General features: G+C 45.4%; 1 protein-coding gene across 1 annotated transcript in view; it reads left to right on the forward strand.

Annotated features, from left to right (window-relative positions):
• Window positions 1-12,005, forward strand: part of LOC145349446 (kelch-like protein 24) — a 36,036-nt gene extending 24,031 nt beyond the window's left edge. Inside the window, exons 5-7 of the mRNA XM_080197985.1 lie at window positions 6,567-6,755; window positions 7,621-7,809; window positions 11,592-12,005. Coding sequence (XP_080054111.1) covers window positions 6,567-6,755; window positions 7,621-7,809; window positions 11,592-11,780 — 567 coding nt within the window. The 3' untranslated portion in view covers window positions 11,781-12,005. The remainder of the gene's footprint in view (window positions 1-6,566; window positions 6,756-7,620; window positions 7,810-11,591) is intronic.
• Window positions 12,006-13,005: the final 1,000 nt, after the last annotated feature.

The following is a 13,005-nucleotide window of genomic DNA, read 5'->3' on the forward strand; positions in this document are numbered from 1 at the left end:
TCTGAGGAGAGATTGAGGAGATAAGGCCTGTCTTCTCCAGGCTTCAGAAGAATGAAAGGTGATCTGATTGAAGTGTTCAAAATTCTTATACGGATCGACAGAGTAGTTGCAGTTTGGATGTTTCCTGTGGCTGGTGGGAGCTCTAGAACCAGGATAAGAAGGGGTAGTTGCATTTTTGATAAGGGAAAACATCACAGTGTTACTGAGAGGAATATATTTGAGGGTTCGCCCACTGAGTCTATATGGGTAGAACTGAAAAATAAGAAGGGGGAGATCACTTCAATAGGATTGTACTACAGGCCCCCAAATAGTCAACAGGAAATTGAGGGGAAAATATGTAAGGAGATTACAGGTAGCTCCAAGAAAAATCGGGTGGTAATAATAGGGGACTTTAACTTTCCCAACATTGACTGCGACAGCCATAGTATTAGAGGCGTGGATGGGGAGAAATCTGTTGAATGTATTTAGATGGAATTTCTCATTCAGTATGTGAATGACCCAACTAGAGAAGGGGCAAAACTTGACCTCCTCTTGGGAAACAAGGAAGAGCAGGTGACAGAAGTGTTAGTGAGGGATCACTTTGGGACCAGTGACCACACTTCCATTAGTTTTAAGTTGGCTATGGAGAATGATAGGTCTGGCCCAAAAGTTAAAATTCTAAATTGGGGCAAGGCCAATTTTGTGATACTGGACAGGAATTTTCAAAAGTTGATTGGTGGTGTCTATTGGCAGGCAAAAGGATGGCTAGGAAATGGGAGGTTTTCAAAAGTATGTGAACCAGGGTTCAGAGTAAGAACATTCTTTTTAGAGTGAAGGGCAAGGCAGGTAGAAGTAGGGAACCTGGGATGACTCGGGACATTGAGGGCCTGGTCAAGAAGAAGAAGGAGGCAAATGACATGCATAAGCAGTTGGGGTCAAGTGGATCCTTTGAAGAGTATAGAAGGTGTTTAGTAGAGTTAAGAGAGAAATCAGGAGGGCAAAAAGAGGACATGAGATTGTTTTGGCAGATAAGGCAAAGGAGAATCCAAAGAGCTTATGCAAAAACATAAAGGACAAAAGAGTAAGGAGATAGTAGGGCATCTTAAGGATCAACAAGGTCCTCTATGTGCAGGTCCACAAGAGATGGGTGAGATCCTAAATGAGTATTCTCATCAGTATTTACTGTTAAGAGAGACATGGATGTTAGGGAACTTGGGGAAACAAATAGTGATGTTTTGAGGAATGTACATATTACAGAGAAGGAAGTGCTGTAAGTCTTAAAGTGCATCAAGGTAAATAAATTCCTAAGACCTGATGAGGTCTATCCCAGGACATTGTGGGAAGATAGGAAGGAAATCGCTCGTCCCCTAAAAGAGATACATGAATCATCGGCAAAGTGCCTGAAGATTGGAGGGTGGCAAATGTTGTGCCTTTGTTTAAGAAGAGAAACAGGGAAAAACCTGGGAACTACAGACTGGTGAACCTAACGTTTGTAGTGGATAAATTGTTAGAAGGTATTCTAAGAGATAGGATCTACAGGCGTTTAGAGAGACAAGGACTGATTAGTGACAGTCAGCATGTTTTGTGAGTGGAAAATAATTTCTCACAAATTTGATTAAGTTTGTTGAAGGGGTAATCAAGAAGGTAGATGAGGGCAGTGCAGGCGTGACGACAATAATCTCTCCCTCAATGTCAACAAAATGATTGTCACTGACTTCAGGAAGCGTAGAGGAGAACGTGCCCCTGTCCACATCAATGGAGACGAAGTAGAAATAGTTTTTCAGTGTCCAGATCACCAACAACCTGACCTGGTCCCCCCATGCCGACACTATAGTTAAGAAAGCTCACAATACCTCTACTTCTTCAGAAGACAAAGGAAATTTGGCATGTCAGCTATGACTGTCACCAACTTTTACAGATGGACCATAGAAAGCATTCTTTCGGGTTGTATCACAGCTTGGTATGGTTCCTGCTCTGCCCAAGACTGCAAGGAACTACAAAAGATTGTGAATGTAGCCGGATCTATCACGCAAACCAGCCTCCCATCCGTTGACACTGTCAACACTTGCTGCTCCCTCGGCAAATCAGCCAGCGTAATCAAGCACCCTTGACATACTCTCTTCCATTTTCTACCGTCGGGAAAAAGATACAAAAGTCTGAGGTCACATACCAACTGACTCAAGAACAGCTTCTTCCTTGCTGCCAGCAGACTTTTGAATGGACCTACCTTGCATTATGTTGATCTTTCTCTACATCCTAGCTGTGACTGGAACACATTCTCTTTTCTTTCTCCAAGAATAGAACATAGAACATAGAACATAGAACAGTACAGCGCAGAACAGGCCCTTCGGCCCACGATGTTGCACCGACCAGTTAAAAAACAATGACCCACTAACCTAAACCAATCCCTTTTCGTCCATAAACCTATCCACGGATCTCTTAAACGCCCCCAAACTAGGCGCATTTACAACTGCAGCAGGCAGGGCATTCCAATCCCTCACCACCCTCTGGGTAAAGAACCTACCCCTGACATCGGTCCTATAACTACCCCCCCTTAATTTAAAGCCATGCCCCCTCGTGCTAGCTTTCTCCATCCGAGGAAAAAGGCTATCACTATCCACCCTATCTAAACCTCTAATCATCTTATATGTTTCAATAAGATCCCCTCTTAGCCGCCTTCTTTCTAGCGAAAACAACCCCAAATCCCTCAGTCTCTCCTCATAGGACCTCCCCTCCATACCAGGCAACATCCTGGTAAGCCTCCTCTGCACCCTCTCCAAAGCCTCCACATCCTTCCTGTAATGTGGGGACCAGAACTGCACACAGTACTCCAAGTGTGGCCGCACCAGAGTTGTGTACAGTTGCAACATGACGCTGCAACTCCTAAATTCAATCCCCCTACCAATAAACGCCAAGACACCGTATGCCTTCTTAACAACCTTATCTACTTGATTCCCAACTTTCGGGGATCTATGTACACATACACCTAGATCCCTCTGTTCATCCACACTATTCAAAGTCCTCCCGTTAGCCCTATACTCGACACATCTGTTATTCCTACCAAAGTGAATTCCCTCACACTTCTCCGCGTTAAACTCCATCCGCCACCTCTCGGCCCAGCTCTGCAACCTGTCTAAGTCTCCCTGCAAACTATGACACCCTTCCTCACAATCTACCACACCTCCGACTTTGGTGTCATCAGCAAATTTACTAATCCACCCAACTATACCCTCATCCAGATCATTAATAAAAATTACAAACAGCAGTGGCCCCAAAACATATCCCTGAGGCACACCACTCGTAACCGAACTCCATGACAAATATTTACCATCAACCACCACCCTCTGTCTCCTATCTGCTAGCCAATTCCTGATCCAATTTCCTAGATTACCCTCAATCCCATACATCTGCATTTTCTGCAGAAGCCTACCATGGTGAACCTTATCAAACGCCTTACTAAAATCTATATATCACGTCAACTGCCTTACCCCCATCCACCTCTTTGGTCACTTTCTCAAAAAACTCAATAAGGTTAGTAAGGCACGACCTACCCGCTACAAAACCATGCTGACTATCTCCAATCAATTCATTACTCTCCAAATAACTATAAATCCTTTCCCTAATAATTTTTTCTAAAACCTTGCCCACAACAGAAGTAAGACTCACCGGTCTATAATTCCCGGGAAAGTCTCTGTTCCCCTTCTTAAACAATGGGACAACATTCGCTATCCTCCAATCTTCCGGTACTATACCAGAGACTAATGACGACCTGAAGATCAGAGCCAGAGGCTCTGCAATCACCTCTCTTGCCTCCCAGAGAAATGATATGCTTTGTTTGTATAGCATGCAAGAAACAATACTTTTCTCTGTATACTAATGCATGTGACAATGGTAAATCAAATCCAATCAAGTTGATATTGTGTACGTGGACCTTAGCAAGGTCTTTGAAAAGATAGCGCATAGTAGGTTGTTGCATAAGGTTAAATTTCACGAGATCTAGGGTGAGGTAGCCAATTGGATACAAAATTGGCTTGATGACAGAAGATAGAACCTTATACAACAGAAAACAGAACTGGCATAAATGGGCTTTTTTCCAGCTAACAGGATGTGGTGAATGCTGTGTCACAGAGATCAGTGCTGGGATCTCAAATACTCACAATTTAGACAGAGGTGAGGAGAAATTTTTTCAACCAGAGTGTGGTGAATGTGTGGAATTCACTACCACAGAATAATTGAGGCAAAATGTTACCTGATTTCAAGAAGAAATTAGATATAGCTGTTGGGGCCAAAGGGATCAAGGGATGTGGCAGGAAGGGAAACCAGGATATTGAATTTGATGATCAGTCATGATCAAAATGAATGGCAGAGCAGGCTCAAAGGGCGGAATGGCCTACTCCTGCTTCTAGCATCTATGTTTCTATGACCCCGAGGGGCAGTATTTTTTGTTGTAGGTAAAATAATACCTGTGAGACAGTGAGTCAAAATACAGTGGTTTTTATTTCAAAACTCTGGGGTACATACCAGAATTTTGGAAGAAACTGGTTCATTACAATGGACTACCAAACTTCTCATAGAACACAAATACAAATGGGCATTTATACATCGTGAGTCTTAGTATCAATCACGACGCAAGTTTCCCATTCCGGCCAGAACTCCGGGTCTTCCTTCCTTGGTCGTGTTACAGCCCCAGATTTAATCACAATTTACTGTCCAGCTGGCAGCTGCAGTCATGACACAGGCTTAATCCGGTCACAATTCAAAACCCTTCTGCAGCAGTACCAGCATCCCTGTCTTTGAAGTTACTTGTGCGATCGCAGATGTCCCAGCAGGACTCTTCCTGTTAAAAGCCGGTATCATAAACTACCATCTGTGTAACGATGTCCAACTAGCACAAATAGGTAAGATTTGCAAAGTCTACAAAATAACAGCCACATTAAACTACCTCTCTTTATAAAAATGAGAGTTAAAGAATGTAACACATGAACAAATAACTTATATTAATGCCAGGAGCAGTATAAGCTAAAGGAGATCAGCCATGAGGAAGGGTTATGTTTGTGACATATTCGAGGTACAAAATCCATTAACCTTTCCCTTCAGGTACAAAATGCATTCAACTTTTCCCTACTTCATTTCACACTGAGGGTGGTGAGTGTCTGGATTGAGCTGCCAGAGGTAGTAGTAGGGGGCAGGTACAATTTTGTCTTTTAAAAAGCATTTAGATAATTACATGGGTAAGATGGGTGAAGAGGGATATGGGCCAAATTGAGATTAGCACAATGATAAAAATTGGGTGGCATGGACAATTTGGGTTGAAGGGCCTGTTTCCATGCTAGAAACCTCTATGACTCTATGACTTAGAGGTTGGCCGTTTGGGACTGAGATGAGGAGGAATTTCTTCACCCAGTGAATGGTGAATCTTCGGAGTTCTCTATCCCTGAAGGCTGTGGAATCACAATCATTGAGCATGTTCCAGATTGATATCAATAAGTATCAAGGGGGAATGGAGTGGTGCAGGATAATAGCATTGGGGCCCAAGTTCAGCCATGGTCTAATTAAATGGTGGGACAGACTTGAGGGGCCGAATGGTCCACTTCTGCTCCTGTTTCCTATGAGTGGCTGAGTGGAGGACGATGCCAAATGAGTTGGGGCTATATCAAAAATGCCTTCAGGAGAAAAGCTTGGAATAAGAGGAGAAAAACAGAGGTTTCACCACCTGGGACCCTGTTCACCAAAGGATTAAGGGTCATCACCATTCTTTGTACCAGTTCTTTGTTACTGTGCATAGTAATGCATGACCATTAGAATCTATGGTGGCACAGTGGTTAGCACTGCTGCCTCAGAGTGCCAGGGACCCAGGTTCAATTCCGGCCTCGGGTCACTGTCTGTGTAGAGTTTGCCACGGTCTGTGTGGGTTTCCTCTGGGTGTTCCCATTGTCTGAAAGACTTGCTGGTTAGGTGCATTGGCAAAGCTAAAATCTCCCTCAGTGTACGTGAACAGGCCCCAGAGTGCGGTGACTAGTAACTTCTTGGTAGTGTTAATGTAAGCCTACTTGTGATTAATAAATAAACTTTAAAACAAAAATTGACACAAGTGTATCAGCTGCCTCCTCAAACTTTTTTTAAATTCATTCATGGGTTATGGGTGTCACTGGCTGGGCCAGCATTTATTGCCCATCCCTAGTTGCCCCTTGGAGGGCAAGTGAGACTCAACCACATTGCTGTGGGTCTGGAGTCACATGTAGGCCAGACCGGGTAAGGGCAGTAGATTCCCTAAAGGATATTAGTGACCCAGATGGGGTTTTCCAACAATTGACAATGGTTTCATGGTCATCAGTAGATTCTTAATTGCAGATATATTTTACTGAGTTCAAATTCCACCATCTGCTGTAGCTGGATTCGAACCCGGGCGTGAGCTGAGGTTCTGGATTGATAGTCTAGTGGGAATACCACTAGGCCATCGCCTCCCCTGATGATCTGTACCAGTTTTGCTCAAATTCGATAATAATGTTCGATGATGGAGAATGAAGTTGTGGCAGTTTGATCCTGTGTAAGCATTAACTGATTGCACATCTCCTTGCTTTTTGTAGCTGTATGCAGTGGGTGGTTTTAACGGATTCAGCAGGATGTTAAGTGTGGAGTGCTACAATCCTTACCTGAACTGCTGGTCTTACACTGCATCTTTACTGGAAGCTGTGAGTTCAGCAGCTGTGGTTGCCTGCTTGAACAAGCTCTACGTGATAGGAGGAGCACTCAGCAACCAAATCAACTCCAACAAGGTAAGCAAGAGGCTCCCTCCTTTCTCTCCAGGATGCTCAAAGGTTCCGGCCACCTAATTCATGTGCCTACAACCTTGAATGGTCCGTTTACTGTTAAACTATCCCAGGTGAATCTAAAAGATCTCGCTACACCTTTTGTGACCAGAACAGAAGTGTTCACCCCAGTGTACTGGCCAAAATTAATCTCCCAGCTCATCCAATTAAAAAAAAATCATCTAGTTATTACATGGATGGCATGATGGGTTCGCACTGCTTCCTCACAGCACCAGGGACCTGGGTTCGATTCCTGGCTTGAGCCACTGTCATAGAAACAAAGAAGATAGGAGCAAGAGGAGGCCATTCAGCCCTTCGATCCAGCTCTGCCATTCATCATGATCATGACTGATCATCCAACTCAATAGCCTAATCCTGCTTTCTCCCCATAACCTTTGATCCCATTTGCCCCAAGTGCTATATCCAGCTGCCTCTTGAATACATTCAATGTTTTGGCAGCAACTACTTCCTGTGGTAATGAATTCCACAGGCTCACCATGCTTTGGGTCAAGAAATGTCTGTGCGGGATTTGTATGTTCTCCCCATGTCTGCGTGGGTTTCCTCTGGGTGCTCTGGTTTCCTCCCACAGTCCGAAAGATGTGAGGGTTAGATGGATTGGCTATGCTAAGTTGCCCCTTACTGTCAGGGGGACTAGCTAGGGTAAATACTTGGGGATAGGGCCTGGGGGTGGGATTGTGGTTGGTGCAAAGGAGATGGGCCAAACAGCCTCCTCCTACACTGTAGGTTTCAATGATTCTATAATCCAGGCCTTGTCTACTTCTGCTAGCTAGTCTTGCATGTTTGCATATAAGAGTGACTGTCTTCTTTGCAGGTCCAATGTTATGATCCAGTGGAAAATGATTGGACCCTTGTAGCGTCAACTCCTTTCTCTCAACGTTGCATCAATGCGGTGGCCCTGAATGACATGATTTACATTATGGGAGGCCTCATGGAAAATATCTACAGATATGAGCCAACAAAAGACTACTGGACAGTGATGTGCAATACTCCAGGACCTCTGGTAAGATCACAGGACCTGATCTAAATCAACAGAAAGCCATTTCCTTTCACAGAAGCCTTTGTCCTATGCAATTGAAATTTCCGAATCTCTTCAGATCTTTTAGCTGTAAACATTGTGAGTGAATTTGCTGGAAAAACAAGACTTCAAAATGGCTTGTCATTATCAGTGTGGAATTACTCAGGAATGTTTAGATAGGAAGAGAGAGGTTATGAGAGAGGTTATCACGGGGATGCGATGGCCCAATAGCTAGATATGAATCCAGAAACTCAGCTGATGTTCTAGGGCCCTGGGTTCAAATCCCGCCACAGCAGATGGTGGAATTTGAAATCAATAAAAATATCTGGAATTAAGAATCTACTGATGACTGTGAAACCATTGTCGATTGTTGGAAAAACCCGTCTGGTTCACTAATGTCCTTTAGAGAAGGAAATCTGCCATCCTTACCCGGTCTGACCTACATGTGACTCCAGAGCCACAACAATGTGGTTGACTCTCAACTGCCCTCGGGCAACTAGAGATGGACAATAAATGCTGGCCCAGCCTGCAACGCCCGTGTCCCATGAATGAATTCTTTAAAAAGTTGCAAATTGTCACAAATTTCTGGACAATTTGAACATTTTTGTCTTTAGTCACTTGGAAAGACCAACTTGCCCTCAACCTCCCTGTGGCTTTCCTGAGGTTGCTGCATTTTCACTTTAAATGCCAATTAAAAGTTAGGGCTGATGGTTTAAGGACCCTTCAGTTGGCGAGGTTTATCTTCCTGCAGTACCACTGGAGGCCCAGAAAGGGAATAGTTGAAAACGTGAAGTCTCGGAAATGGCCGAGCAAGCACTTAGTCATGGGTAGCTCATTGCCACCTATTCAAAAACTGTTAGGGATGGGCACTAATTGCTGGCCTTGCCAGTGATGCCCACAAATCATGCTGGAATGAAAAGAAGATAGGTTATTTGGTGCAGGCTTGGAGGGCCGAAGGGCCTGTCCCTGTGCTGTAATTTTCTTTTTTTTGTTCTATTCAGCCCAATCAGTCCATTCTGGCATCTATGCAACATTAAACTTCCTTCAATCCTTCCTCATCTAACTCTATCAGCCCTTCCTTTCTCCCTTATGTGGGTATTTATCCTCCTCTTGACCATATCGATCCTACTCACCTCAGTCACTCTTTATGGTAACGAGTTCCTCTCTGGGTATTTTTTTTCCCTGAATTCCCTGATTGGACCATCCTACACTCCAGTTTTGTTCTTTCCCACTGGATTTTACTCAGAGGGTGGGAATTTCCAGCCTCGCTCGTCTCAAAACCGTAAAATCCCGGCCGGAGTTAACGGACCTTTCCATGGCCTGCCCCTTGCCCACTCCGATTCGTGCGCCAGGCAGGATGGTCAGACTCCAGCATCTGTGCCTATTCTATCAGAGATAGAAAACATAGAAAATAGAAGCGGGGGAGGCCACTCAGCCCTTCAAGTCTGCTTGTCCATTCACCTCGATCATGGCTGATTGTCAAATACCCTGATTGCCCTTTCCCCCCTTTCATTGTTCTTAGAAACTTGGAAAGATTCACATTTTACATTTTTAAACATATGTTTTCCATCCTAATCCCATCTTTCTTCCCCCTTTTATTTCTCTTTTTTGATTTAATTTGACGATCAATCATCCTCATGCTTTCTCTGTCATTCCTCCATTCCTTCCTCCATCCTTCAATCTCCTTTAGCCTGGTCTTTCGCCAGGTCATTATCACCTCAGTTACGATGTAAAATTGTTTTGATCTGAAGGCTGAGAGTACTAGTCTAGCGAAGGGAGCAGAAACTGCCCGCCCCCAGCAAGACCGAGGCAAATTGCGTAGATGTGATGAATCGTACGGAGCAGAAGAGGTCCTTTGGCCCATTAAGTCTGCACCAACACTTTAGAAACACCTGACCTCCCACCTAATACCATTTACCAGCGCTTGGCCCATAGCCCTGAGTGTTATGAGGCGCCAAGTGCTGACCCAGGTACTGGATCAACCCACCTCCACCACCCTCCCAGGCAGTGCATCCCAGACCATCGCCACCCTCTGCATAGGAAATGTTTTTCCTCACATCTCCCCTAAGCCTCTGCCCTTCACGTTGAACCTATGTCCCCTTGTGACTGACTCTTCAACAAAGGAGAATAGTTGCTCCTTACCCACTCTGTCCATGTCCCTCATAATCTTGTACACTTGAGTTCACTCTGCCTGGCGTGGCATGGGTCATGAAGATGCCAGTGTCAATTCTTCTCTGGAAGTGGTCAGGCAACATCAGCAATGATCACCAAGTGAACCAAAAATGTGTAGGTTGGGGGATTGGCCATGCTAACTTGCAACGTCTCAAGATGTGTAGGTTAGGGGGATTAGACATGGGAAATGCACGGGGTTATGGGGATAGGGTGGGTGGAACAGGGCCTGGGTGAGATGCTCTGCCAGAGAGTTGGTGCAGACTTGACGGGCCAAATGGCCCCTTCTGCACTGTAGGGATTCTATGATTCTGTTCTTTGATTCTGTGCACGTCAAGGTTTATTGCAAGCTCCAAAATTTGGAAGTGCTCAATTTTGCGAAGGGCCTAACGCCTTTTATATTTCATTGCTGTTTGCGGGATCTTGCTGTATTCTGGTTGGTCACCATATGTCCAAATTTTCAAAAAAGTGCTTTCTGGGCTGCAAAGCACCTTGGGATGCAGTTTTGGGCGCCGCACTTACACAAGGATATTTTGGCCTTGGAGGGAGTGCAGAGGAGGTTTACTAGGCTGATACCGGAGTTGAGGGGGTTGAGCTATGAGGAGAGGCTGAATAAACTAGGCTTGTACTCGTTAGAGTTTAGAAGAATGAGGGGAGATCTCATTGAGACGTATAGGATGATGAATGGGATGGATAGGATAGAGGTGGAGAGACTCTTCCCGCTCAGAAAGGACAGTAGGACTAGGGGGCACAGCCTCAAGATAAAGGGGAGGCGGTTTAGAACGGAGTTGAGGAGGAACTTCTTCACTCAAAGGGTGGTGAATCTTTGGAATTCTCTGCCCGTTGAAGTGGTGGAGGCTACCTCGCTAAATATTTTTAAGACGCGGGTTGATGGGTTTTTGATAAGAGAGGGGATTAAGGGTTATGGGGAGAGGGCAGGAATGTGGAACTGAGCCACGACAGATCAGCCATGATCTTATTGAATGGCGGGGCAGGCTCGAAGGGCTAGTTGGCCTACTCCTGCTCCTATTTCTTATGTTCTTATGTTCTTATGTCCTGAGGTTATGGAAGGCACTATCTAAACACAGGTCTTTCTTGTCATCCTGCTATGGTTACATCCCATGGCTGCAAACCCTGAATGTCAAGGGTCCACAAGCTGGGCTCTGTCCAATGCATTGAGCCCCGTAGAGTCCAGGATGGTCCATGTTCAGTCATGGCTCTGCAGTGAGTAAGATTGTCTTGTCCAGGGTGCTGTCAAGAGGGTGGGGTAAAGTCACAATTGACTTTAGTGCTCCACCTGTTAAGAGCTGTAAAGGAATCAAATCAGTCAGGCGCCCCAGTCCTGATTACTGTGTGTGTATCTGTGGACCTTGGGTGAGGACAGTACGATGCCCCCCACAGTCAAACAGCCTGGCGTTTGCTTACACAAGACAAATCACAGCTTGGGTAAGGTACTGGAGAGTAACTGGCACCACGCCAGAGCAACAGTTTTAGAAATGGGAGGTGGGGAGATATTGAGAGCATGGAGACAGAACGATGAGGGAAGTGTCACAGGCAGTGAATAAATAGTAATCTCTACTTTTATTCCTGCGATACAGGAGAACTGCGGGCTGACGGTTTGCAACGGGATGATTTACATCCTCGGTGGGAAGGACAACACGGCGGAGGGCACAGACAAAGTGTTCTGCCTCGACCCTACCTCGCACAATCTAACCCAGATTTCTACAATGCCGTACTGTACCAGTTACCACGGCTGTGTCACCATCCACCAGCCTGTCAGGAAATAACGGATGGGCAGAACAATGACTTTCCTTTGATACCGTGGACACTTGAAGCTGGGTATAACATTCTTTCACTTAATATTTTCAACCTCCTGTTCCATATACAAGTGCCATGGGTATGGCAGCATGGCAAGACATGGTAAATCTAATGCGAATGAGTAATCAACTGTTGCCAAATTCCCGTCTCATCTCTGTCCAATCCTGACCCAAACGTCATCCCCTGGCCCATCACAGATGATGTGGGTATGCCGGCATTGGACTGGCGTAAACACAGTAAAAAGTCTGACAACACCAGGTTTTAATCCAACCGATTTATTTGATAGTAAACACACAAGCTTTCGGGGTTAGTCCCTTCGTCAGGTGAATGGAGAGTTCTGGCCAGAACTCTCCATTCACCTGACGAAGGGACTAACCCCGAAAGCTTGTGCGTTTACTATCAAATAAACCGGTTGGATTAAAACCTGGTGTTGTCAGACTTTTTACTGCCATCACGGATGGACACTGACCCACAGAGAGCCCCCCACCATCTCAACCAAACTGTTATTAGTGTCACAAGTAGACTTACATTAACACTGCAATGAAGTTACGTGAAAATCCCCTATTGCCACACTCCGGTGTTCGGGTACACTGAGGGAGAATTTAGCATGGCCAATGCACCGAACCAGCACATCTTTCGGACTGTGGGAGTAAACTGGACCACCAGGGGAGAACCTGCAGACTCCACACAGACAGTGACCCAAGCAGGGAATCGAACCCCGGTTCCTAGCGCTGTAAGGCAGCTGTGCTAACCACTGTGCCACCGTGCTGCATATAATGTATGATTGGCACAAGCTGTGGTGAGTATTCTCGGCAAGAGATGACGTGGGGCTTTTACCGGCTCTCTAACCCATGGATAAGACTCCAGTTGCACCATAAGGTCCTGGCCACAGTGTTCTTGATGGTTCATGGATTAGGCTTGAAGCAGCCAGTAACCCATTCTGGACAAAATTCCAGTCCCTATTATCACATTCCCAACTGTATGGAATAAACCGGGCTGCCCAGATCCATGGGAAGGCACAGTGGTTAGCACTGCTGCCTCACAGCGCCAGGGACCCTGGTTCGGGTCACTGTCTGTGTGGCATTTGCATTTTCTCCCGTGTCTGCGTGGGTTTCTTCCCGGTGTTCCAGTTTCCTCCCACAATCCAAAGATGTGCAGAATAGGTTGATTAGCCATCCTAGTGTTAGGAGGATT

Source organism: Carcharhinus amblyrhynchos, chromosome 10 (assembly GCF_965287045.1).
Source record: "Carcharhinus amblyrhynchos chromosome 10, sCarAmb.v2.hapA, whole genome shotgun sequence".
Taxonomy (NCBI): Eukaryota; Metazoa; Chordata; class Chondrichthyes; order Carcharhiniformes; family Carcharhinidae; genus Carcharhinus; species Carcharhinus amblyrhynchos.